Source organism: Xiphophorus maculatus, chromosome 23 (genome assembly GCF_002775205.1).
Source record: "Xiphophorus maculatus strain JP 163 A chromosome 23, X_maculatus-5.0-male, whole genome shotgun sequence".
Classification (NCBI taxonomy): Eukaryota; Metazoa; Chordata; class Actinopteri; order Cyprinodontiformes; family Poeciliidae; genus Xiphophorus; species Xiphophorus maculatus.
This window is the reverse complement of record NC_036465.1, coordinates 29840934-29867886: the sequence shown is the minus strand read 5'-3', so window position 1 is coordinate 29867886 and position 26953 is coordinate 29840934. Positions and strand designations below refer to the sequence as shown.

Here is a 26953-nt window from a genome sequence, read left to right as displayed (position 1 = left end):
TCCTTGTACCAAATGCTGAATAAACATTCATGCTGTTAACACACATCATCTCCAATGTCCACCGGACTCTCGGTTGGGCCATGTCAGCTGTTTGGGATCCGTGCTTATGTCACCGCGCTTTCTGATTGGCTACCTGTAGCATTCAACAGGCAGAGTCCTCTCCCAGTCGAAGAAAACCCCACTTGCTGCAATAAAAGGGCCAAGACAATCCAACATGTTGCATATGCCCAACTTCAGATCGTAACACACCACACCCTGCAGGATGATTGGTTACGCAAGCGACAATCTTAGAACTCTGAATGTTCTGAGATTGTCGTAAGGGGAAAATCGGGGCAAAAATTTTAAATTGTGCCATGTGAACTAGGCTTTAGTGGACACATCAACATGCAGAAGCCTTATCTGACGGCCCCCCCTCCTTCTTATCCCTTCCGGGCCACAGTAAAATGGCCAAGCCTAGACCGGTCCGCAGTGATAAAAAGGTTGGGGACCACTGCCATAGGCTACTGATGTTGTCTGTTGAAAATGGGTAGTACTTGTTACATTAACTTGTGTAACCTTTTTGGGAAAGGTTCTTGTAAGAGTAGTTTTACTGCACTGTACCTTTTTCCTTTACTTGAGTAATATTATTATTGCTACATAGATTCATTTTGCCTGCCCAAAATAAGCCGATGCCCCCCTATTAAACTTGTCTGGAGCCGGGTCTGACGCTGGGCATCGTGTTGAGATGTAAACGCCCCACATAATTGTTTGTTCACAATTATGTTTGTGAACAACCATAATTGTTCACAAAGATAAATAATTCTCACCACTCCCTCAACACGCACCTCTGAAAGCGCAACTACAAATTATTCCTGCGGTTCACAGAGCTGTACAACCACAGCTAACACGGTTCGTTTTAAACTCTTACCTTGAAAGTTCTCCAAAGAACAGAATTCCTCACAGGGGATTGGTGTAAATATCCATACAGGTCAGCATGTGTCCAGTTTGAGTGAAAGGAGGAGCGCGCGATCCGCACTGAGGTAGACTTAAGAGATAAAGCAGTGCAAGAGGCAACGAGCAGAAGCGCCAGATGTGTGATTGGCCCGTTCTGCCTTTAAATGCATGAACTATAAACCTATCTTTTATCAATAAATGTGCTCTATGATTGAAACTCTCAGAACAACAGAGACTTTAATATAAAAAAGGAAATAAATGTAAGCAATATATATATATTTTTTCCAATTATTAATATTTCTAAAAATAAAAACAAGCCACGCTTAGTCTGGCAGGGGTCCTAGCAAAGCATGGCGTGCCGCCAGGCTTATAATACACTGGGGGAAATCCTGTATGTTATTCACATATATAGCATATATATGTTATGCAATGTTAGTCACATCATTCACATCCTGTACAGCTCTTGCTTAGCAGAATGTATGGTTAAAAAGTTAAATTATTAACATAATATTTAGTAATATAAGCTAAAAGACTTCCAGGACAAAGAAGCAGTTATGTTTATGCGAGAACAGAATTAATTTTTTGTCTTGTCCAACCTCCTGTCTTCATTTTCTGACAGCTCTTCCGAAGATGCCTACCTTTCTGCAGGTGGTAGAGACCACAGCCACCAGTGTTACTCTAACATGGAAGTCTGGGAATGCTGAGCCTGTGTCCTACTATTTGGTTCAGTACCGTTCTAAAACTTCTGGCAATGGTTTTCAGGAGATAGATGGTGTAGCGTCAACTCGCTACAGCATTGGCGGTCTTAGCCCCTTCTCTGAATATGAATTCCGTGTCCTTGCCTCTAATAGTGTTGGGCGGGGGCCTCCAAGCAGAATTGTGGAAATCTGTACAGGTGAGCAGGCACCATCATCACCACCTCTTCATGTACGGGCACGATTATTGAGCTCCACCACCATACTGGTGGAGTGGGAATCTCCTGAGGAGCCAAATGGTCAACTGCAAGGTTATCGGATCTTCTACAGCTCTGAGCCCAGTAATCCACTCAGCACCTGGCAGATACACAATATCAATGACAGCAAGTTCACGTCCATCTCAGGACTAACGCCTACCACCACTTACAGCCTAAGGATGCTTGGCTTCACATCTATGGGAGATGGGCCACTGTCTGATGTTCTGCAGTTAAAAACCCAGCAAGGAGGTGAGGGTTTCCCACAGTAAAGCCATACCTGTCAAGTCTCCTGTTTTGGCCGGGAAACTATCGTTTTTTACTCCCCTTTCCCACCGTACTCCCATATTATTATTTTCCCGGATTGTGTGCTGGATTGTGCCCTCCGCTCTCACATTGGTTAGTGTACAATTCTCTTCCCTCGCTCATACGTTAGTCCCCTGGTCCTAGTACATCACTCTATGTCCGCACCCTTTTCTCCTCCCCGCCGCTCTTACATTTCATGTGTCTTGTCTTGTCTTTCAGTCCGGTCTCCCCCCAGCATGCGCTTTCAATATTGTGCTATTGAAAGCACATGCAATAGAAACACTCGCTTAAGGAGGAGACCGAAACAGATGCTGCTTGTGGGCTCAATGTTGCCGCGCAAGACGTAACCGACAGAATCCGGTTAAAGGATTTTCAAAATAAAAGATCCTCCAGACTCAATACATAACACGGAAATATTTAATTATTTTTTGCGCGTCCCAGTACCGATTGGTCGGACTGGTACCGGTCCGTGGCCCGGGGTTTGGGGACCACTGCTTTACAGCAAGGATGTAAAGCACCTGGATCACAAGAACAAACATGAAATTTTCTCAAATGTCATCAAAGTAATCAACAGTCATAAAATATTTCAATGAAGACCAAAATTAATGTTCCAGTTATTGTTAATCAAAATCCACTTTTTTGAGATTTATATTATGGTATTATATTATCACTCATCAAAAACATACTTGGAGTGTTGCTCCAGGTAGCAAGTGGGCTAGCAAGCTCCTACTTGTTATAATCTGGGCTAGTGGGAGCCTCTTTAAGTAAGAGGGGTCCTAAGATGAAACCTTTGAGCAGGGGTGAATCCAAAGAATTCCAGAATGGATCACTATCTTTTCTGGGGTGTCTCACTGGAAAACATAGGATGAGTTAAGGCACCTAAAACCAGACACCTCAACAAGATTTGGAATGCAGGCATTGGCGGCAAAGATCAACTCAGCATTATCTAACTTGTTCTCCTTATAGCAATGTTTCTCAAACTATTCTCGCCCCCACTTCAGCGAAACTTATGTTGCCTAGCAATTATAACAGCGTGAAGCAAAGAGCGGAGAAGAAGAAGAAAAACAACGGTTTCCTGATTTCTGTATTATTCTAAATATGTTAGTTTGGTTCTAAAATATTCAAACATGAATTGCACATTTCTACAAGGAATAAATATTAGCAAATCATTTATTTCCAAATATAATACTCTCCAGATTTCAGATAAGCCATTACAGTAACTAGCATGTCTGAAGGCTTAACTTTAATCAATCAAATCGCATCCCGTATTGGTTCAATAGGGGGCGGAGACAACAACAACCACCTGTCATTCAGGTTAGCTTAAGCTAGCCTGAATATGTCATGAGCTGTGGTGGTGGAAGCGGTGAGGGAAACGCAGCAGACCCAGATGAGATGAATGATGGAAGTTTAATGATGAAAATAGGCTCAAATAAATTCCAAAAGTCCAAAAACCTGACAACACAGTTGAGCAGAAGGCTAGGGCTCAGCACTGGTAGCAACAGGCTACATGCATGGACAAGAACACATTGACAGACTGGTGCATACGACAAGGACCCGACCAAGACACAGAGACACAGGTGACACTAAATACAAAGGAGGTAATCAGGGAACGAGACACACCTGGGAACAATCAAAGGGAGACAGGACAACACGGAGACTCAGACACAGAAAACTAATAAATACACAGAAAAGCACAGATATTGACAGAATATTTACAACTCTCTTGTTGATACACTAGACAGTACTTACCTACTGTCTTTCAACCACTTTGAAAAGCTTTTCTTCGTCTCTCCAACATCTTTATCCTTACCCTCTTCCGTTTTCTGTTTTATGCCCCAGAGTTTTTTTCTGCCGGCCCATCTTTAGCTCCCTGTTGTCGAGTGCAACGCGCCTCTGCAGGTTCTCGAAGGGCCGCCGCTGGCAGGAGGGGAGGGGCGCCTAATCAGTGCTGTTCCTCTGTTATTGATCATTTCATAAGCAAACAGCTGTTAAGTACATACAATGCTGACTAGAAAAAAATTCCCCACAATGTTTTTGCGCGTTGCATACACTGCATACCCACTTTTTGCGCCACTGCTGAACAGAAGCTTAAAGAAAGGTAAGCTATGTGGACGTGATGTTAGCAAGGCAAGCTGTACAGAGACACATGAAACTGCGATGAAAAAAAGTTGTCTCACTGCACTGAATTATTGTGTAGAGGTGTTGACTGACATGTCGCTTATATGGGACAACGCTGTGACCGAAGTCTGCTATATAGTAACTATAACATTCACTAACAATCCCATTCTTCTGAACGGGTCTTTACTAAGTCCTATAGGACTGAAGCCTCACTGTGACCCGTTCTTTGTTCTTGTGATGCTCTGCATACTCTGCAGTATCTATTATTATTTTATTTAATTAAAAAATATATAGATTTATTTAATTGGCGAATAAATAAAACAAGAATGTAACAACGCAGCACATGCTCATTGCTCTTTAATTGTTTTTGTCACCTTTGATGGTGGCAGACATTGCAGCGGGAGACAGGGTGAGAACAGTCATGGTCCTTCTGCTTGGATACTTCTTGCTTGTTGCGCCTTGGACAGTGTTCATTGTTGAGCGTTGTTTACCGTTAATACATTGTCTTAATTGCTATGTTTAATGGTGCAGACAGTTGTGGTTTCTGACATGGGCAGAATGGGCAACCGCCCAGGGCGTTATCTTTTTAGGGATGAGACCTCCAAGGACTGTGGCACAGAGATGGAAACAAAGCAGAATGAAGAAGAGTTTGAATTGCTAATAATATTGGTTAAATTTATTTCAGCTCTATGTATTTAATATGTACCGTATTTTCCGCACTATAAGGCGCACCACATTATAAGGCACACCTTCAATGAATGGCCTTTTTTAAAACTTTTTTCATAAGGCGCACCGCATTATAAGGCGCATAGAATAGACGCTACAGTAGAGGCTGGGGTTATGTTATGCATCCATTAGATGGAGCTGTGCTAAAGGGAATGTCGACAAAATAGTCAGATAGGTCAGTCAAACTTTATTAATAGATTACAAACCAGCGTTCTGAAACCTCCGTTCATTCCCAAAATGAACAGCTGTTGCTTCCTCCACTTCCGCACCATTGATTGTTCATGTTAAATTCTCTCGCTGCTGCTCTATGGGTTCTTTGCACCTCAGCATCCGCGTTCAGGGAAAAGCGGCTCAATCTTTTCCAATCTATTGAAAAAGGCTCTTTACACTCGGTATTTGCAGGGCTTGTCCAAGGTAACACATCGATCCGAAGCCCTGACAAGTAAGCTGGAGAAAGGTTTTAAGATGTTCGCCTCGTTATACACAGATACGAAGGTGAGTTTTACTTTCTTTAAACTTTGTGGCTAACATTAGCTTTAGCTTATCCTAGACATTTTTCTTGTAAAAATGTGCTATTTAAGTATCTAAACATTTTTCATCATTCATTAACGGAGAATGTTTTTACCTTATGTTCAAGTATATTACGTGCGTTTATTGTCGTTAGTGTCAGAGACCAAGTAATGGGGATTTTACGGTTCAGGCTTTTTGCTTCTGAAGCATGACGAAACACAATTTGAGTTACTTCGCTTTATTAGTTTTGCATGCTTCTTGTGACGCAGGACGGTGTTTACAGCGGTGTATGCAGGCGGATCAGTTTCTCGGCTGTCTGGCTCTGGTCTGCTCTCTGGTTCCCATAAACTCGCTCTTTCAGGCTGAATACAGAAGTGATTCCATGGAAATAACACAGGAGGCTCCTTTACCTTCTTCTTTAGGCTGAAGAAGTTGATCCGGAGTGACGTGAAGGCTGTAAACTTTGCTGTGCGGCGTTAGCTTTAACTGGTAGCGACGAATATTTACAAGTCACCATCTTCTTAATTCAGGATCGTTTGGAAATCCATGAAAACTTAAAAGCCCATTATATTAGGAAGACAGCAATGTGCATAGTATTGTTTTATTTGCGTCTGAAATAAGACTTTGTCTTTTCTAGCTGTCATGGTAACTCAAAGCGAAAAAAGAGAGCCGCATTTGCGCATGCGGTTGTGACGTCAGCGCGGCAGGTGCAAAGAGCCCATTCCCGTGTTCTACTGTGTGACTGATCGCCTTGAGCATAAACTCTGCGTCGTAAGCGTGTCTCTTAATAGGAGCCATTTTGAGGTCTTTACACAAAACCCAGCGTGCACCGCTGGCTGCATCGGCGTCTGCTTTCCCCGTTTCTTCTCCTAAGGGGAAAATGAAGTCGGCGGCTGCTTACCCTATTTGCGAGACCTGTTGTGGCTCAATATCGGTCCATATATAAGGCGCACCGGATTATAAGGCGCGCTGTCGCCTTTTGAGAAAATTGAAGGTTTTTAGGTGTGCCTTATAGTGCGGAAAATACGGTAGGTGTTTTATAGGAATGTGGATCTTTCAAATCAATTTGAGAAGCAATTTTGATAGGTATACTTAATTTTATTGTGTCATGTTGCTCAGGGCTCTGGTCTTCATCTTGACTTGGTCACGGCTTAGGTGGTCTTGACTACAGCACCATTGCGTGACTGTCCTAATGCCTCTTCCTTTGTTGCATGTCCTCCCCCGCCCACCTTCTTTCCATCCCCTTTCTATTGGATTTCTTTCAAAATAAATGCCACTAGTGGCAAAAAAGTGAAGTTCATGCTATGTTAGGACAGGAGATGAGATGTTTGCATCCCTGAAATTCTGATGCATAGAATCACATATCTAAGTCTAAACTATGTTGCAGAGAGTAAACACAATAAAAAAATGCTTCATCTATGGCATTGTTCATTAAAATGGGACATTTCTGATATATTAAAATTAAATATGATGGGTACATTTAGTAATATTGTATTAGCGATTAGGTAATGCATTCAGCAAGCACTTTAACTTTTAATATTTAAGTACAAACAAGGGTACCAAGTACACATGTAATGATTTTCAAACACTGCTCTGAGATAAAGACATTAGACATGAAACGTCATCACTGTACTCCCCACACCAAAATGGAAGAGCAGACAGTGGAGAACACTCTTTAAAATGGGAAGGTGTATGTTATCAGAAAATGGTTTACCTAAAGAACTGTGGCCATATGCTGTTCAGTGTGCTGCCCGTATTCACAACAAACATGTGGGTATTTGGATTAGAGTGTTACTCGTACAACAACCACCACAAGAAACTAGACTCAAGAAGGGGAAATGGACTGTTTGTAGGGTACAGCAAGACCAGCCCAGCTTATTTGGTGTACCACCCACAGGTGAGAAAAGTTTCCAGACACAGGCTGGTAAAGTACATCAAAGGAAATGGTGTTGACCAACAGATACAAACAGATGTTTGGGATCTAGGGATCCAAGATCACAGATACCCGATTCAGGCAGATAGACATGATGAACACCCTTAACCCAGGATGTTACCCAAAATGTCACCCAGAGTGACAAAGAGGAAGTTACTCTTCAGGAAACTCAAAATGCACAGTTTTCAGATTATCTCACTGGGAGTGAAGTTGATGGTGATCAAACTCAAACAAAGCAAAGCGATCATTATCCCAAAAGAGAGAAAAGACCCCCCAAATACCTTGAAGATGACAATTAGATCCTAAAACTAAAGATATAACAGAAATAACTGTTGATCATTGTTACAGGGTTGTGTTTGGTATTCCTCAAACATTCAGTGAGGGTCAGAAGTCACCACAGGCAGACAGATGGAAACAGGCAATGAGGGATGAAATTGACTTGCTTAAAGCAACAATAAACAGAAACTGGACAGAAATGTGTGAACAAATTAAAGAAAACACTGTATGGATTAAAACAATCAGGGAGAAATTGGTACAAACTCCTGAATGATCATCTTGAACAAAACAACTTTGAAAGGAACATAGTTAATCAGTGTCTGTACAGAAAACAAAGAAAATGACATGGTTATCATGCTCATCTGGGTGGATGACTTGATCACTGCTGCTAGCAGCATTGAGGTTTTGGACCGTTTCAAAGAAATAATGAAATCAAAGTTTTACATGAAGGACATAGGCAAAAATATCACATTTTTAGAAATACATTTTGAACAAAAAGAAGATTAGGTAAAAATGAGCCATAAGAAGTACATCTTGAAAATGTTGGAAAAATATGGAATGTTGGACTGCAAACCAAGATCCACCCCATGCGAACCAAGACATGTGTCAGGTTTCACGGTGTGAGTGGTGGCGAGGTAGAGGCAGCAAACCCAGGTAGCGATAAAGTAGATGATTTAATAAGATGCAAATCCAAAAGTCCAGAACACAGAGAAGCAGAGAGCAATGATCACAACAGGTGACAACTGGAAACTAGACAGACACGACAAGGAGCCGACGAGGAACAAAGAACACAGGTGGGGTTAAATACACAGAGGGTAATCAAGGAGACAAGAAACACCTGGGAACAATCAAGGGGAGACAATACAATATGGAGACTAAGAGACACAGAAACTGAAAATAAACACAGATACGGAACAGATCCTGACAACATGATCACAAACAAAATCGTCAATGGGATAAAACAAAAGTAGCGAATCCTACAGACTATTGCGAAATAGTAGGTAGTCTGATTTATGGCATGACCTGCACCAGACCAGACATCAGTTGGATAGTGAGCAAACTTTCCCAGACATTAACTAAAGATATGACTTAGGATTTAGTGAATGCTTAACATGTTTTGAAGTATCTAAAAGGTTCTTGTGACTATGAACTAAGCTTAAAGAAAAACAATGAAGACTTGAACCTCACAGCCTCCAGTGACTCTGACTGGACATCCTCAGTAGAGGACAGACGCAGCACCACAGGTTATTGTTTCAGTTTAACGCCACAAGGTCCAGCCATTACCTGGAAATCCAAGATTCTGCAAGTTCTGAATCCTGTCATTTTCTGTTTTATTATATTATGCATGTGCATGTTGTACTGCAGTTGTCCTTTGGGGGGCAATGGGAGCAAGTTCTTTTGTGTAGGCAGTACTGTTCTGAAGAAGAAGTTGAACCTAAAACTTAGCAATAAAATGAACACAGCTATCTAATGAAAAGAAGTGTGGTTCATTGTGAACATGAGTGCCGAACAAGAAAACGCAACACGATCGTTTTTTTTTTTTTTTTTAAAGGCTTGGCCTTCCAATGGACAGGTGTTTGGGAATCTAAAGGGCACACCTCAGAAGCAAGATAGTGCACTGGGAAACAAGTGTCGTGTTGTTCTGGAGTGATGTGTTTATTTGCGCAAACAATTCACAGAACGTATGATAAAAATGTTCTCAGTGAGAGACACACCACTACTCCAGCACAGTACATGAATGAGTCATGTGCTGCACAAATTAGGATATTCGAGCTGTCTAATCTCCAAGTCAAATATATTGGCCTAATGACAAGCAATATAACGTATCATTTGATGCAATAAGCTTACTTTGACTGAAAAATGACCAAAATATGTTCATTATATAGTGCTGGAATGGTACTGTATCAGTGTCAACAGATCATGTCCTGAGTTGTGCAGTATGCAGATTGTGCTGGAAGACACACTGTTTCTATCTTCACCTATAAACTGTGTGATCAGGTGAACACATCTTGTGAGCAGGTAGCTTTCATGTACTGATTCTAGAGATTCAGTATCATTTCATCACAAGGGGAAACCCTGATCTATTGTGATGAAATTTGAGAGCTACTGTAAAAAAGAGAAGATCCTTATTTCTTCTGCTTCACAAGAAATAGGCAAAACATTCTTGGAAGAAAAGGGACCAGACTCAAACGAGGACAAAAAAATGTTCAAAGTAGCAAAAATTCAATTTAATTATTCCAAAATAGCAAACAAAACATAAAGATTTAATGCAAAAATAAGTCAAAGAATAAATAACAATTTTGGGCCCAATTTAACTGAGGTCAACTGAATTCTAACTGAACACAAACAAAACTGACCTGCCAACAAAGAACAAAAGGCTGCTTAAATAGGGGTGGAGTAACCTAAATCTACCACATGAGGGAGGCACGACATAACAAAAGAACAAATAAATACAAAATTAACTAAAGCATTCTATGAAATAAATAAAGCAAAACTAACTCTTACTTAGCAGAAACAATAAGTGAATATTTAAGTGACAAAAATTAACTAATTAAAAACAACTTGAAACAAGTCTTCCCCCTTCAGTCTTTCAAAACAAATGGTATGCTCCAGGTTTCCTCCTCCAGCTGGTTTGTCTCAGCAGCACCTCAAACAAAGAACAAGTATAAATAAACCATTCAGACAAACATTAAATCAGTGTGCACCCATTAGAAAATATATGTCTAAATGAAATAACTAACTTAAACGTATAAACTGTAATATAATATAAAGAAAAATACTAACACAATGTGGTGGTGGGCGGAGCATCCACCACAATAATGTATCATTTGATGCAATAAGCTTACTTTGACTGAAAAATGACCAAAATATGTTCATTATATAGTGCTGGAATGGTACTGTATCAGTGTCAACAGATCATGTCCTGAGTTGTGCAGTATGCAGATTGTGCTGGAAGACACACTGTTTCTATCTTCACCTATAAACTGTGTGATCAGGTGAACACATCTTGTGAGCAGGTAGCTTTCATGTACTGATTCTAGAGATTCAGTATCATTTCATCACAAGGGGAAACCCTGATCTATTGTGATGAAATTTGAGAGCTACTGTAAAAAAGAGAAGATCCTTATTTCTTCTGCTTCACAAGAAATAGGCAAAACATTCTTGGAAAACACAATCCCCACACCACCGCTACAGTTGGACTTGACTAAAAAAAACCTCCCCTCCACATTCCTTCTTCCAATCACTCTCATTATCAGCAGTGCTGTGTGTTTCTTGAATTAACATTATATCAATTTTCTTCAAAACAATAAAGCTAAACAACTCAGCCCTTTTCACTTCATCTCTGGCACCATTTAAATTTAATGTGCCTATTTTAAAATCACACATAGAAATAGAAACAAAAGAAAAGACATGGAGAAACATAAAATATTTCTCTAAATATTCTCATCTTCATTAGCAGTAATTGCTTGGGCTCTGACTTTCAAAATCAGTTTCTTTAAGCGATAAATTTCTTGATCTGTTAACACATCATCAACAAAATGTCCAGTTTTCTTTGTTAAAGGCCAAAAGGATTCAATAAACATTTTTAAATCTGGAAAGTATTCTTCTACCTCAGCCTGAGTCCTTTAGTTTTTTGTAGAAACTTCTTAATTTCAGCAGGAGGATACAGGTCTGCTGATCCTGGCTCAAGGGCAGGTTACTATCAGACTCCAAACTGCTCTCTCCTGCTTTGTTCGCTCTCTTAGGTCTGAGAGCGTTAGTGCTGCTGTTAGCAGGTTCAGAACTTTTTCTTTTCTGGGACAGTTTCAACAACTCCTCATCACACATGCTGTCATCCTCACAAAAGCTTTCACCAAAAACTTAATCAGTTCTTTTTCCCCCCCCGAATCTGCATAAAAACTACTCACAGACGGATCATGTTTCATCTCACTATCAGTGATATCAACTTCATTAGAACGATCACCATTTAGAAAGGATCACACTTCAGGCTGTTCCTGTGCAGCTACAACAGAAGGATCACCAGGAACCCCGGAACCAGCAACATCAAGACCCACACCAACTACCGTGAAACCATAGGTGGCCGCTTGACCTGCGTCGGCGGCACCATCACCATCACCAGCATTCACCAACTGTGTATTCTTAAGCTTTTCTGGGCACGATCGAATTATATGACCTTCTGCAGCCAAAACATTTCATGTTCTCTGAAGAGGCAAAAACCATATAATTAAAACCATCTACTTTGAAATTAAGGACAGGTTTAGCTCATTAGCTGTGTCTTTAAGGATCATAAATACCTGCCTTCTATGACACACAACATGTTTAAGAAGCACTGATTTACAACCCAAAGAAACCATCTTTATGGGTGAAACTAGCTGTCCATAGCGTGACGACTCCTTAACAAGGAGATAATTTTTAATAAACGGGGGTGCATTTGAGATGATCATCTTTTTAGCTGGAGTAACCAGCGGGAGAACCGGTGTGAAAGTGTCATGAATGACAACACCCCTTTCAACCAAATCATTCACCTTACATGTACTATCAAGAAAGATCACGATCGCACCATTCATACAGGAAGCATATTTCACACTATCACAACCTACCGCTCCTCCAACAGCTAAGGCTGCCTCCTCAACTGAACAATTCACTGTTGGTATGAGTTTGACAGCATGCCGACGTGTCAACTTTTCAAACTCCGCACTGCCCTCCACAACGGGCATGATGCCTAAACGCCAAACCAAACCGGTACCAAAACACTACCGGACCAGTCTGGGACAACCGAAACTCAACTTAAGATCAAGTAACTGTGTGAAGAGAAAAGTGTTCAAAAACACCTTGTAGAAAAAGGGTAGAGAGAAGACTCAAAAAACCGCTCAGTCTAACACTACCGTCTCTAGCTCCATTCACTCCTCCATTCACTCTGAGAGAGAGAGAGATTTTTTTTTTACAAAGGTCTTTTTTAATTAACAAACTGCACACTAATAAGATTTGTATCTTCTTAAGAAAAAGATTCTTAAAGTCTATCCTGGTTTGTATCACACTTTTCCTGTCCCAATGTCAACTCCATTCTGAAGGAGGTAAAGTTTAATAAGGATTTTCATGCACCATATTCAACCATATTTTGTTGAAACTGTAAAGCCAGAGCATTTTCTTGTGGAGCTAAAACAGTCTCATAATTCACAAATACACCGATCAAGACTCACAAATGCACAAGATCCACAGTGCAAAAAACTGATTGAAACTCGATTTATTTGCTGCAAATTTATGTCTGTGTAAGGTTGAGATGGCACTGTACATGAAAACATCTCTTTAAACTATTCAGACTACCAACATAAAAAAGACACAAAACCGTTGTGCATTTGTGGATTATGAGACTGTTTTAGCTCCATATTTTCTTGTCTAGGTTAAGGGTAGTTTAACCTAGCTGCTACTACTTAGAAACAGAAGCAGCTATTCCTTAGCTAAATGCACTGTATGATTTCTGATGACTGGAATAGCTAATTTTGATATAGGACAGGCAAGTGGCAGTGAATAATGAGTTCAAACTATCCTGGTATTGGCTGGCCTTCAGTTGGTACTGTGGAATAGGGTGAACAAACTAGTAGATTGAGGTCAGTAAAATGAGCACAGAAAACAAGAGGTTAGATCCCATAAGACAGATGAGCTTCCCAGGCAAGTATTGTAGAAATGAATTGAAGCAGAAAATGAGCTGGGATCAAGAAGATGCTTTTGCTGAATGGCTGGATAACTAGTATTCAATAGGAATAAGACAAGGACTGGCTAACCACAACTGTAGAGTTTCTTATAATTATTAAAACATGACCATGGAGGAAATGTAACAGAAATTTGTTGCTGACTGAATCGGGAATTGGAGATATATTTATTCTAAACAAAAATGGTAATAACAATTAGTATCTAACTTTATGTGGTGGTACAGAGTCGGACTGTCTCGAAACAACACATGCGCTAACATTTGCCTTAGCGCTAACATGCGCTAACTGCAAAGTGAAACAGAACATGGTATCAACTTGAAGTGTTGTCTTAGTGATTTTTCAGAGCCCTCCAGCAACATTTCTTTTCTCAAAAAATCGACCATTAACAAATCTTGCAACTTTCTTTGGTTTATCGGCAACTTTGGTGACCAAACGTGAATGCTCCGATCAGTTTCAAACTTGGTTAGTACTGACTCACTGTAACTACTGACTGTGAGTAGTGAGAGCTTCCTTGAGCCCCTCCCACCTCTGAAGCACTTGCAAGCGTCCAGTCTGACAGCAGGCAGGTCGTGCAGCAGCCTGCAGTAGATCAGAAAAAAAAGATTCACTCCACTCTGTTTCCATTGCTCTATTGCAATGGAATCAATGTAGGGACATTGTAATATAGAGACATCCATTTCTATATGTAAACATTGCAATGAGGAAATATTCATTAGGTAGGAGATAAAAGATTTTTCTATTTCATGTCAAACTTTCAGGTCTGGCCATGCCTCTTCAGCTTGCTCGAAAATGCTTTCGATCCCATATTTAATCCCACATGCCCTATGTGTTGTGTTCCGGAGATCTTTGTTTTCCTTGTGGGAATCTACTTGCTGCTTCTCACCATCTAGCCACCAGATAGCGCCAGACTCACCTCTCTCCGGAGCAGTGTGTCGTCATCCTGCACACCTGAGATCAATCGGCTCGTCAGGCGAGGTGTACAAGAGGAGCTGACTGCCAGTACTTTGATGCCTGAGTGTTAGCCAGTAACGGTACCGCTGAGCCCCCTAGAGCTAGTCTCTGTTTTCTCCTCGTTGTCTGATCACTTAGTGATTCTCCTTGTTGTCTCCTGCCTTCAGGTGTTTTCCCTGAGACGTCCTGGATTCTCCTCGTGACGATTCCCCCTGGCTTCCTATACTAGACCTCCCTCGTGACGCCGTGGAACATATCCACTGGTTGCCCGAGTTTCCAGACTCACCTCCTCTGTCTGATCGCAAGTTCCTCCTGGATGTTCCGACTGGCAGTTGTGCCTCTCCTCTGTCTCTGTTCTGCCTGAACCTACCTGTCCGCCCTGCGACACACTCCCTCGCAGCCTTCTGGATCTCCATGGCTAAGCGTTGTTCCTCCTGGACCACAAGGACCCCGAGCACTGCGGTTATCCCTCCAAATCTACAAACTCCTGTTCAACAAGTAAGATTATTACAATTTACTGTCATCACTCCCGTCTTCTATATCCTGTGAACTCACCATCTCCTTGCTGTGTTCTTTATAGTGTGCCGACCACTCCGTCAGCTCCCCCCCATCCCCGGATAGACCCGTTATCTCCACTGCATTCTATCATTGCTGTTCTAATAAATTCACTTATACTATATTTTGCTCTCCTGTGTCGTGTTCTGCATGTGGGCTAGAAATATAGACTCAAACAGGACACTATGAGCAAACTGACCAAGTTTTGAAACCGATCAATCAAAATATCTAGGAGGCGATCAATCAAATGTAGAGGCTGCAAACAGCCAGTTGTGAAATTTCCTCTCTCCTAAATATTCCACAGTCAACTGTATTATAAGAAAATGGAAGCGTTTGGTAATGACAGTCACTCAGCCATGAAGTGGTAGGCCACATAAACTAACAGAGCGGGGGTTCGGCATAGTGCGAAGAGGTTACCAACTTTCTGCAAGTCAGCACTACAGACCTCCAAACTTCATGTGGCCTTCAGATCACCTCAGGATCTGTGTACAGAGAACTTCATGGAATGGGTTTCCATGGTGGAACAACTGCATCTAAACCATACATCACCAAGTGAAATGCAAAGCGTTGGACGCAGTGGTGCAAAGCACGCCGCCACTGGACTTTAGATCAGTGAAGTTCTCTGGAGTGACAAATCACGCTTCTCCATCTGACAATCTGATGAGTCTGGGTTTGGCGGTTGCCAGAAGAACACTTTCTTGTCTGACAGCATTGTGTAAAGTTTGGTGGAAGGAGGATTATGGTGTAGGGTTGTTTTTCAGGAGCTGGGCTTAGCCCCTTAGTTCAGTGAAAGGAAAGGAATGCTTCAGGATACCAAGACATTTTGGACAATTTCATGCTCCCAACTTTGGAGCTGGCCCCTTCCTCTTCCATATGCACCAGAGCACAAAGCAAGGTCCATAAAGTCTGGTGTGGATGAACTTGACTGGCCTGCACAGAGTCCTGACCTCAACCCAATAGAACACTTTTAAGATGAATTAGAGCGGAGACTGAGAGCCAGGCCTTCTCATCCAACATCAGTATGTGACCTCACAAATGTGCTTCATAAGCTTAAATGCATCACTTAAGTTCATATGTGAGTCAAAGCAGGTGTGTGAATACTTTTGGCAGTATAGTGCATGTAAAGATATTTAACCAAATATATTGAAGTGTGTTCAATATATACAGTATGTTATAAGATATAAATAACTTCGTTTATATGTGTATATAAATCTCTCTTGCAGTGCCTGGAAAGCCCAGTATGATGATCAGTACAATGATGGGGAATACTGCTATGATCCAATGGCAACCTCCTAAGGAAATGGTGGGAGAGCATTTAGGCTACCAACTGCAGTACAAGAGAACAGATGAGAAAACATTTACTGTCAAAGATTTCAGGAAGACAGATGATCATTTTACATTTACCCGCCTCCTTAAAGGGGCTACTTACATTTTCAAACTATCTGCTAAAAACCAAGCAGGCACTGGTGAAGAATATATAAAAGAGATAAGCACCCCTGAAGACATGCCCAGTAGCTACCCCCAGAATCTGAGAGTGGTAGGCCTCACCTCCACTTCAACTGTATTGGTTTGGGAACAACCTCCTCTGTCAGAGAGGAATGGAAAGATTATAAAGTATGTAGTGGTATATCGGGATATTAATAGCAAGCACAACAGTACCAATAGTACCACAGAGACACAAATGACTATCCTGGACTTGCAGCCTGACACAACTTATGACATCAGAGTCCAAGCTTTCACCAACAAGGGAGGAGGACCTTTCAGCCCCAGCATTAAAAGCAGAACCACATCAACATCTGTGCCAGGTGAGCTTCAGAATCTATCATTTCGCTTTCTGTGTAGCTCTTGAAGAGAGAGTCTGAATTTAAAAAACAGATAAAAAAGACTGTTGGGCGTGCCATGGTGGCGTAGGGGATAGCGCGACCCATATTTGGAGGCCTTGAGTCCTCGACGCGGCCGGTGCTGGTTCGATTCCCAAACCCGCCGACATTTGCCGCATGTCTTCCCCTCTCACCTTCTCCCTTTCTGTCAGCCTACTTTCGTATAAGGGACACTAGAGCCCACAAAAGACCCCTGGAGGGGTAGAAAAAAAAGACTGTTGGCCTCATTAGTTTTGATGCAAAAAGGTAAAAACACCATTTGGCAATGGTGAGTTTTGGTCTGTGTTTTTGTTACAAGTACTGCCGTACTTAAAGTAGAGGAATTAACAAGGCAAATTTTGTAGAATGTCATTTGTTGCACAAGTTTGACTTCAAAAAGCTTGTGTTCAAACTGGAAGCTGCATGTTTTCAATTTTTCATTTTCTGTCAGAATCACTACATGTCTAACTCAAACATTTAAATAATCAGTAGAAGTGAAAGTTGAAGGTGCTTATTGCTCAGTGTCCGGAATCTATGGAAGCCCGTTTCCGCCACTTTGTAAAAAAAAAAAAAAAAAAATTATCTCATTATAATGAGATACTATCTCATTATTTTGAGATAGTATCTAATTATTTTGAGATAGTATCTCATTATAATGAGATAGTATCTCATTATTTTGAGATACTATCTCATTATTTTGAGTTACTATCTCATTATAATGAGATACTATCTCATTATTTTGAGATACTATCTCATTATTTTGAGTTACTATCTCATTATTTTGAGTTACTATCTCATTATAATGAGATAGTCTACACAGGCTCAGGACATTTGGAGACTGTGGAGGTTGAAGCCCCATTTCGAATTGGTTCAGTCCACCTGTAGCGGTTTGACTGTACCGTCAGTCGCGCCTGCCGCCTGCAAGCACCCAGCTAAACATAGCTGTTCACAACGGTAAGAAATGTGGTTTTGTTAATTTAAGTTAAGTCTGTAAGCTAGCATACTATAAAGTCATCAATTTGGCATACTGACAACGGTAGCTATTCTTGAAGATAGCTTAAGAAGATGCATTCATATCTTTGAAGCTAACGTTTTCTGTTTCTTTACTTCGTCAGTCCACAACTGACTTTCCGGTAACTGTAGTTAATATCGAAGGATTACGTGGTACGTTTATTTGCTGTAATGACACATGTTCAGTCTACCACAAAATCGTGGTGTAATAACTTGTGAGTAGTTCGTAGATGCTGCATCTCGCTCTCAAACCACTGTGACACCAAAACAATACCTCTAAGCCTATGTATATATATTTTTTTAAGTTAAACTAAAATATGTCATGGCATTTTTTGTCACGTTCTCTCTGTGTCTCTCTCTCTTTTATTAATATTAAATTCAAAATAATTTATGTAACTGCACCCCAAGCAAAGAAATGTAAATAGGCTATATACAGTATATATATATATATATATATATATATATATATATATATATATATATATATATATATTTTTTTTTTTGTTTGTTTGTTTGTCTGCAAATCTTTTTTATTGATTTAATCAGTAAGTTCAAGTAACAATCAAAACCAAATGTGCTTGCTTTTGTACAGTGCAGGTTGTTTCAGAAAGACAGAAGACTTGATGGTGTGGAGCACCTGCAGTTTCACTGGCCTTGTCTGATCACACAAGAGGTATATGTGAGTTCTCTGCCATAGCGTGTTTCTCCAGTTCTCTATTGAAAGACCTCTATGCTTCACAGATGGCTTAATTTTCTGCTAAAGATTAGCAGTAGAAAATTTATTGTTACTACCAATAAATACTTTCTTATCTTTTCTGTGAATTTAAAGAGGTTTCTCAAGATGTGCCCATTTTAAAAGGAAAACTACTGTATATGCATACATTTGTGTAATTACCCAAATGAAATAACTGTGGTAATAGTTATTATAAAACAAAAGTTTAAAAAGATGCTAAATATTTTTGTGAAAGAATTTATTTGTGACATTGAAATAGTTTTAGTTTAGCCTTAGTAAAATCAGTTGACGAAAAAACATAGTGCTTAAAGACATTATAAATGTCCCAGTCCAGGGTCTTTCTGAATGGAGTTTGCATGTTCTCTCTGTGCATGGTGGATTCTCTCTGGGTACTCTGGCTTCCTCCCACAGTCCTAAAACATGACTGTCAGGTTAATTGGTCTCTCTAAATTTCCCCTAGGTGTGAGTGTGTGGTTGTTTGTCCTGTCTGTCTCTGTGTTGCCCTGCGACAGACTGGCAACCTGTCCAGGGTGACCCTGCCTCTCGCCCGGAATGTTAGCTGGAGATGGACACCAGCACCTCCTGACCCCATTAGGGACAAGGGTGGTAGAAAATGGATGGATGGAGGGATGGCATTATGAATGACTATATTATGATTAGTTTTTTAGGTAAAATTATAATTTGTAGTATGACTTGCTTTATATTTTATTAGAAACATATGATGATGGTCTTGTGTATCTTCTCTTCCAGTGTATGATCACAGAATGGATGACCTGAGTGATTTCCTGAGGCAAAGGAATATTCCAGGGGAAACTATCGAGACCATGCTGAGAGAGAAGGTACTAAATCAGTATTTCAAAAACTACAGTTTTTTTTAAAGCATGTGTCTAGCAATGTTATCTAATTTAATTCAAATAATTTGCATGCAATTTTAGTTCCATTTTTGTAGTTTTAAAGAAATTATTTTTTATTGTCCTTGTTTAGATTGATACCAACGTCATCCAGCTCATGACAGATGAAGACCTAAAGAATTATTTGCCATCATATGGAGACCGCATAGCCGTATCAGGATACTGTAAAAGGAAGGAAAATGGCCCCCCAAGCAGTCGCAAATCAAAACTGTTTGAGCGCCTGAAATCAAAGCTGGGTAAAAGAAAAACTGCTCATGAAGATGGCTGTGGTATGGAAAAAGAAGAGCAAACTGAAACAACTGTAAAGAAGAATGCTCTGAAATCAAAGAGAAAAATAGAAATAGGCTGGCTGCTTTATGATGAAGAACAACAGGCTTTTAAACAAGTAAGAGCAAGAAGAGGTGGTGGAACAAGGAAGGTCGATGTATCAAAGGATGCTAAAAAGAGCAGTTAAAATTCTATCTCTGGAAAGCCATGATGCCAGACAACAAAACGTAGTTGACTTTTGTTATGCCATAATTAACATGTTAATTGTTAGCTGACATAATAAATCATAAGAGGTAAAGTGAAAATTACGTACTGTAGGAAGTATTTCGAAGTTCACAGCCAAAATAAACAGAAATAGGAACTGTTTATTGTTATTGTATCTTTTTATGAGACACAACTATGTTGACAGTTCCACTTGTTACATTGCATTCATATTCATAATAAAATCGTTTTCTAATTTCTTTTTCTTTTTTGCACATTGGATTTCCTTTGTGGAAGGTTATAAAAAGAGTCTTTTTTGTTTTACTGGACACAACTTGGTAAATTCCTTTATCTTAAACTTATTAAATGCACTATACACCAAGGCAAGTTTTTTTTAAGCACTTGTGATTTATTTTTGGGGATGTCAAAGTAATGGATTGTTCTTTGTTGACAGAATACAAAATAAATACATTTTGAATAAAGTTTAGAGCCTGTTTATGATTTGCTGTTGCACTGTAAATAAATTGATTGGCCATAATACTGAAAAACATGTATATGTCAAGAGTAAGGACAACATTTGTACTCTTATCAAATTAATACCAACTGCAAACAATAGCATATTGGTTATCTGTTACTAATAACATGATTAAAACATTGCTTGTACATGTAACACTCCTGTCCATATGTCAACAGTTTCCCTGAACAAGTAAGGCTAAGAAAACAGAGAGCCTGCAAATGTTGGTACTATTTAGTACTGTTTTGAACAGGAGGCTAGTATTTTCCATTAATAAATAAGATTAAACACAGAAATTAATAAATTGACCTTGACCACAACATTGAAGGAAACTAAAATGTATAGTCTTTTTAGGTAAACCATGGAAACAAATTGTAACTCATTCATGCATTTTAGTTTTACAATCAGTGTTTACACAGGACATATAGACATAATATCTGACTTGTTAGATGTTTTGTGGACCTGGGTGACTTAGAGAAACTATTCCCTCAGCCCGTCACTGATCATTTGACGGAGTCTTACATAAAGATTAGTAATTTCATACACATCATCTGTCATTACCAGTCTGTGCTCAGTCATGAGTTCAGTGCATAAGTGAAATACATCGACATCACAGGGAAAGTCCTTGAAACGACAATCTTCTATACACATTTCCAGCTTTGTTAGATTAGCAGACTGTAAAAAGTTTGGAACCCCATACAGGTTGGGAACACCATGCATTAATGTGGGACGACCAGGAGGAGCCCCAGGATTATTTATAGATCGTATACGATGGTCATTCCATGTATGGACAACTTGATCCAGCTCCACCTGTTTGATAAAAAAAAAGGAAAAAAAAAAATAGTTGTTAGAAAACAAATTCATGCTTTTGTATTATTTGTAACTTATTTCAAATTTGTGTGCTGAAAGCAAGAAGTACATTTATAGTACCTGTATTGTTTATAGGAAGCAAAACTGGATCAATGATTTGTCCAGAAACCTGTCAACAAAATAGCCATCGGCTTTAAGCTGGTCGAAATGGTCCATCCAAAATTGCGCACATTCACTTCTTAAAGTTCACCACCATCGCTCTATCCTTTGATTTCCTGTACTCTGACCGAGAATAACAGATTCAAAACCATTTTCATTCTCGGTGTTGTGCAGAAATCTTTGCATCGCTGCCACATAAGTGTTCTCTGTGCCATGATCCATTCGTATCTTTTGTGGAAATCCATTATACTCCATCACAGCATCAATGAAATAGCCAGCAATAATGTGAGGGTCATTATTAGTCTTATTAGCTTCTAGCCAGATCATTTTCCTTGAAAAGCCATCTATGCATCCATTAATACATATCCCATAAGGCTTTAATTTGTCGTACCCATCGATGTGCCAGACATAGTTTGGTCCCCGACTGACATATAAGCGTCGTCTCAAGCGATTTTGTGCACGCAGGTCAACCCCATTGGGATCCAATAGGCGCATCAAAAGACGTACTGTTTCCCTGTCTGTGACTATGCCAGCCATCCAACATTTCTGGTGCATCCACCTGTAGCCGTGCTGTCTCCCAGATCCATTTAGTTGTTGCTCAATAAAAGAGGCCACTTCTGCAACATCTGTCTTATTTTTTCTACGCCAAAGTAGTGCAGTCTTCTCTCCAGCGTCCGGAGACTTAATTTAACATTATGGGTTTCTTCCAAAACTCGCAAGATTTCAAGATTAGTAAAACCACTTCTGAAGTATTACTCAATGATATTATCAATATCCATTTCTTTCTATCAAGTTGAGCATATCTCAAGCTATAGGGCCAACTCAAGTTATCTCATTATAATGAGATAGTATTTCATTATAATGAGATAGTATCTCAAAATAATGAGATAGTATCTCATTATAATGAGATAGTATCTCAAAATAATGAGATAGTATCTCATTATAATGAGATAGTATCTCATTATAATAAGATAATTTTTTTTTTTTTTTTTACAGAGTGGCGGAAACGGGCTTCCATAGGGAATCTGATATTCCTGTAAGGAAAAAAAAAAGACACACGAAACGAACTCTGGTCACATTTGGCAAAGCAATTCAAACAGGCCTGTGTAGGGGCCAGTGCTGTTTGGCACTAGCCCCCTACCCTTGCCCCTTGACGGCTGCACTCCCCAGCTGCCAATGGGAGTGCAGCCACAGTTGCAGGAATATGAAAGTAACACCAAAACATTGATGGTCTTTACTTCAATGGAGCTTCCTGTGACAGACAGAAAAAAGCAAATGAACAAAGGTTCATTTCCTTATGGAAGTGTACACAACTTTCTTGTATTTTTTTATGTGATAAGCACTTTTGGTATTAAGTTAAACTCTTAAAGCATTTTTAAAAAGATTTTTTTATTATTAAAAATTTGATTATTAGATTAAATTAGATTTAAAAATTGAGGGGAAAACAAACACCTTGTTCAACCACCATAGTCAGTTTCATTTGTATAATAACAGGAAATGTTGACTGCTGGCTATTGATTTGTAACTTTATTTTTCAGTCTCACCACAATTATGCATTTTTGGATAACTAATACTTTTGGTTAAATTGGAAGAGATAAAACAAAATTTGGAAAATAATAAAATGGATTTCATTGGCCAAAAGGCTTTCAGCTTCACAAGTTTGGCTCTCATGACAAAAAGTTTGCACAACACCGATTTAAGTGAAAAGTAATGTATAAATTACACAAAGACTGATGTTTTCAAGGCTCTGTTTCTTTTATTTTCTGCCTACAGGTGATTACAACATAACATTTAAGATTATACTACATCAGGTCAATAGAAAAATTTAGTACAGAAATTGGGGTTAATGAAAATTGTGTGTAAACTAAGATAAGATAGATAAGATTTATTTGTCATTGACATCAACAGATTACAACGAGATTGAGATTTGCTCGACTCGACTTAAGATGCAGTCTATCCTATCTACCCTATCTATCTATCACACACACTTGTAATTTGATGACATTGTCATCATTGTGGTGCAACATGTTTGAAAATGACCCTCATCTTTCCTCAGTGTTTGTCAAAAACTTTGATGTGAAGGCTGTGATGAAAACCTCTGTCCTTTTGTCCTGGGAAGTACTAGAAACATACAAATATCAAATTCAACTCAAGGTAAGATTAATAACTTTAATTTGATACAAAAATACATCATAATCATTTACCAGTAAATGGGATTAGTTTCTATTGGTAAACCTGCAGATCCCAAGATATAGTCAGTTCTTCCTTAAAATATTGAGTATGTTTATATTTGCAATACGTGTGTTTTGATCTATGTTTTTCTGTGTGTTTATTTTGAGTGTCTGTGTTGTCCTGTCTTCCGCTTGATTGTTCCCAGGTGTGTCTTGTTCCCTGATTACCTCCTGTGTATTTAATGTCACCTGTGCCTCTGCGTCTCTGTTGGGTCCTTGCTGTATGTGTGCATCAGTCTGTTTGAGCGCTCCATTCGTTCACCAGAGCTACCAGTGTTGAGCTCTTGTCTTCCGCTCAGCTGTGCTGCCTGGGTTTTGGACTTTTGATGTTTTTGTGCCATTTTTCTCATCATTAAACCACCATCATTCATCTCATCTGGGTCTACAGCGTTCTGCCTCACCACCGCACACTGCAGTATATGACAATGTGATTAATGGGTATAATTATATAATGCATGACAGGCAGTTGTGCATTATATGATCATGCCAAACATAAAACAAGCAAACACACAAAAGATGATAAATGAAATGGTCTCTAAGAAGGACTTGAGTTTAAAAAAACACTGCATTTTTTATTATGGACCAGCAATTTTTGAGCTTTTCCTCTCTTAATTTTAGGAAAGGTTCTCACACTCCTCTATCTGAGTGTTTATCTTGTGGATGAGCCATTCATAAGAGACGGTCTCTCAAAGTGCCACAGCCATTCTGTAAAGCTCTTGTTCCAATGTCTTTACTACAACTCACCTTGCCGTGACGAGGACAATTTTTAACAATTGTACTTTTTTTGAATTTTTCAACTCAAGTATAATATTGGTGACTCAGTGCGTATGATTACCTCGGATCTCTAATTTTGTGAGGCAGTCTCAGTTTTCTGAGAAGTAAGAACTTCCATAAATCTTTATTTGGGTCATATAATTCTTGAAATAGTTGAAGAGACAGTAGGGTATTATTTTGGAAGAAGCAATTCATATTATCAATCTCTTTTGTATGCCAGCTCTTCCGCAAAGATCATTTTGCCGTCGATTTTTAGTTCTGGATTGTTCCACACTGATACTGTTCCCTGTGTGAAGGGACATATATTTACTTTTCTATGTAGATGCTGCCGAACATTTCTAGTGTGAGTCATAATTGGACTGGATTTAACTTCATCATTCGGGTGTTGAGATAGATAACCAAAAGCTTTAAATGGAGCATTTATTTCACTTTCCAGGTTCACCCAGATCCAGAGCTCCTTCTCAGAGCTGTATTTTCCATGCTTTCGAGCTCCTACCTCATAGAGAAGCCCTCCTCAGGGCTTCCCCTCTCAGCTCCTTCAGACTAGTCAGCAGTAATTAGAAAACAACTGGTAGAACTGCATATCTGCTGAACTCATAAGAGCTAGTTCTCAGTGTAACACTGGTAAAGAAAAAACATTGTTAAAGGGTTAAAATAGGAGTAGTGTGATGACTGCCTGATGATAGAGTTTCAGAAAGAGCAGGAGTTTTTAAATAGACAGAGATCCATCTAATTTCAAGGTATTACATTAGGAAATAAAATTTCTTTTAAGTCTATTTGATATATAATTTTAATGAGAACTGAAGTTAACTGAAGTTAACATGTCTTAAAATTACAAGTTTTTTGCATTTTTGAGCTGGAAACACTTAAAATTATAATAGTAATAATCCTTCTTTCAGATTCTGTACAACAACCAAAAGGTAGAAATTCAAGGTGACCTGAAGAAAAAGCTGATCACACAGCTACAACCAGATACATATTATTCTTTTGTACTGAAGAGCTATGGGAATGGAGCTGGTGACCTTCAACAGCAGGTTTCTGTTCGAACCGCTCCAGACCTGCTGTCAGTGAAACCAACTCGATATCAGCCAACTGTGGATGAAGACAGGGTGACTATTGTTATGCCTGAGGTCCCAGCTGAAGCCCATGTAAGGTCTGTACTTTTTTTGTGGAAAACATGCTGAAAAATAGTCTTATTCAGTTTTAAAAATACATGGAACATAAGTGAAAATAAAAATTATGCAGTACTTTCCTTTTGATATTTTTTCTTTAGTTGTACTATTTCTTTGGCTTCATACCAAGATGCATGATTATTTTCTGCTGTAAAGTCACTATTGGATAGCTTTTTGAGATATAATGCCAGCAGTACTAAAGTAACTACAACTTTTTTGATAACGATGGAATAGAATTGGTATTTGATGAGAAAAGAAAATGTGGTGTTGACTAGAAATATATCATGGACTATATGTCACTGTTGTGAAATCACTAAGTAGGGATTATGGGATGGGGAAAAAGCCCAGCAGGCTCAGTGTAGCAGTGTAGCATCCAAATAATGACAAATAGTGATAGTGTTCACTATTTGCAATAAATACTGTTAACCCAAGGAGACATACTGCCACCCATGCAGGAACAAACCAGGTGGTGTGCCAAAAAGTGATCGGGTATCCTCGAAGGAATAGGCCATGGGAGAGTATGCTGCCTGATTAAGTGTTTTGACCTTACCAGGTGTGTCATTAAGTTTGTCACACCTGATTAAATGGTGTGACACAGCACTGACACCAGTGGTGTGAATGACTTTCTTGGTCATTGAGTTCTTTTAGAAAAATTATGTTAACACCAATAGCATGCTTTATGCTCAAGTTAAAAGTTTCTCATTTACCCTTTTCTGTCCAATGAAATGGAATTTCTGCATAAATTACTTTTTCACTCAAAGGGATTATATCTTACAGATATGGTTGAAATCATTCAGTGCCACACTGAAAAACTGTCCCATGAAATGTCAAAAATAGGATTTTTTTTCTGCCATAAAGTCATCAAGGCTCATTTCATGCCTAATGAAATTCAATTTCTGCATGAAATGACACTCAAAGGGATTATATGATGTAGATATGGCTAATCAATGAAATAAATGTGCTTCAAATCCCTTTTTGAAGCACAATGAAAATGTTTTCATTTAGACTCCATTATAGGAACTACATAGGAAACCTCAGGAAAGTAATCGTTTAAAAACCTGGAGTCCAGGCCCTCTGTATGAAGCAAATGGCTTAGGACAAGAGGCTGGTTTTCAGCTGGAGGTAGTTATTGCCTATCTCCAGCGGTGATTGGACAAAAAGTGGGGTACACCCTGGATAGAACGTCAGCCCCTCACAGTGTGTACAAATTTGCCCAAAAATATATCTTTTGAATTCTTTTTTTTTCTTTTTAATTGGCTCACAGATTATTGAAAGATGTAACTTTTGTTTTAAAAAAAATTCTCAGTTTGTTTTTTCTGCAGCATTTGTATGTATATCCTTGT

The 26953-nt window shown here is 39.3% G+C and overlaps 1 protein-coding gene across 1 annotated transcript in view; it reads left to right on the top strand.

Annotated features, from left to right (window-relative positions):
• Positions 1-26953, top strand: part of LOC102227210 (receptor-type tyrosine-protein phosphatase F-like) — a 157482-nt gene that overhangs the window by 74156 nt on the left and 56373 nt on the right. The window contains exons 8-13 of the mRNA XM_023329083.1: positions 1553-2134; positions 11498-11507; positions 11755-11885; positions 16192-16773; positions 23490-23587; positions 25338-25591. Coding sequence (XP_023184851.1) covers positions 1553-2134; positions 11498-11507; positions 11755-11885; positions 16192-16773; positions 23490-23587; positions 25338-25591 — 1657 coding nt within the window. The remainder of the gene's footprint in view (positions 1-1552; positions 2135-11497; positions 11508-11754; positions 11886-16191; positions 16774-23489; positions 23588-25337; positions 25592-26953) is intronic.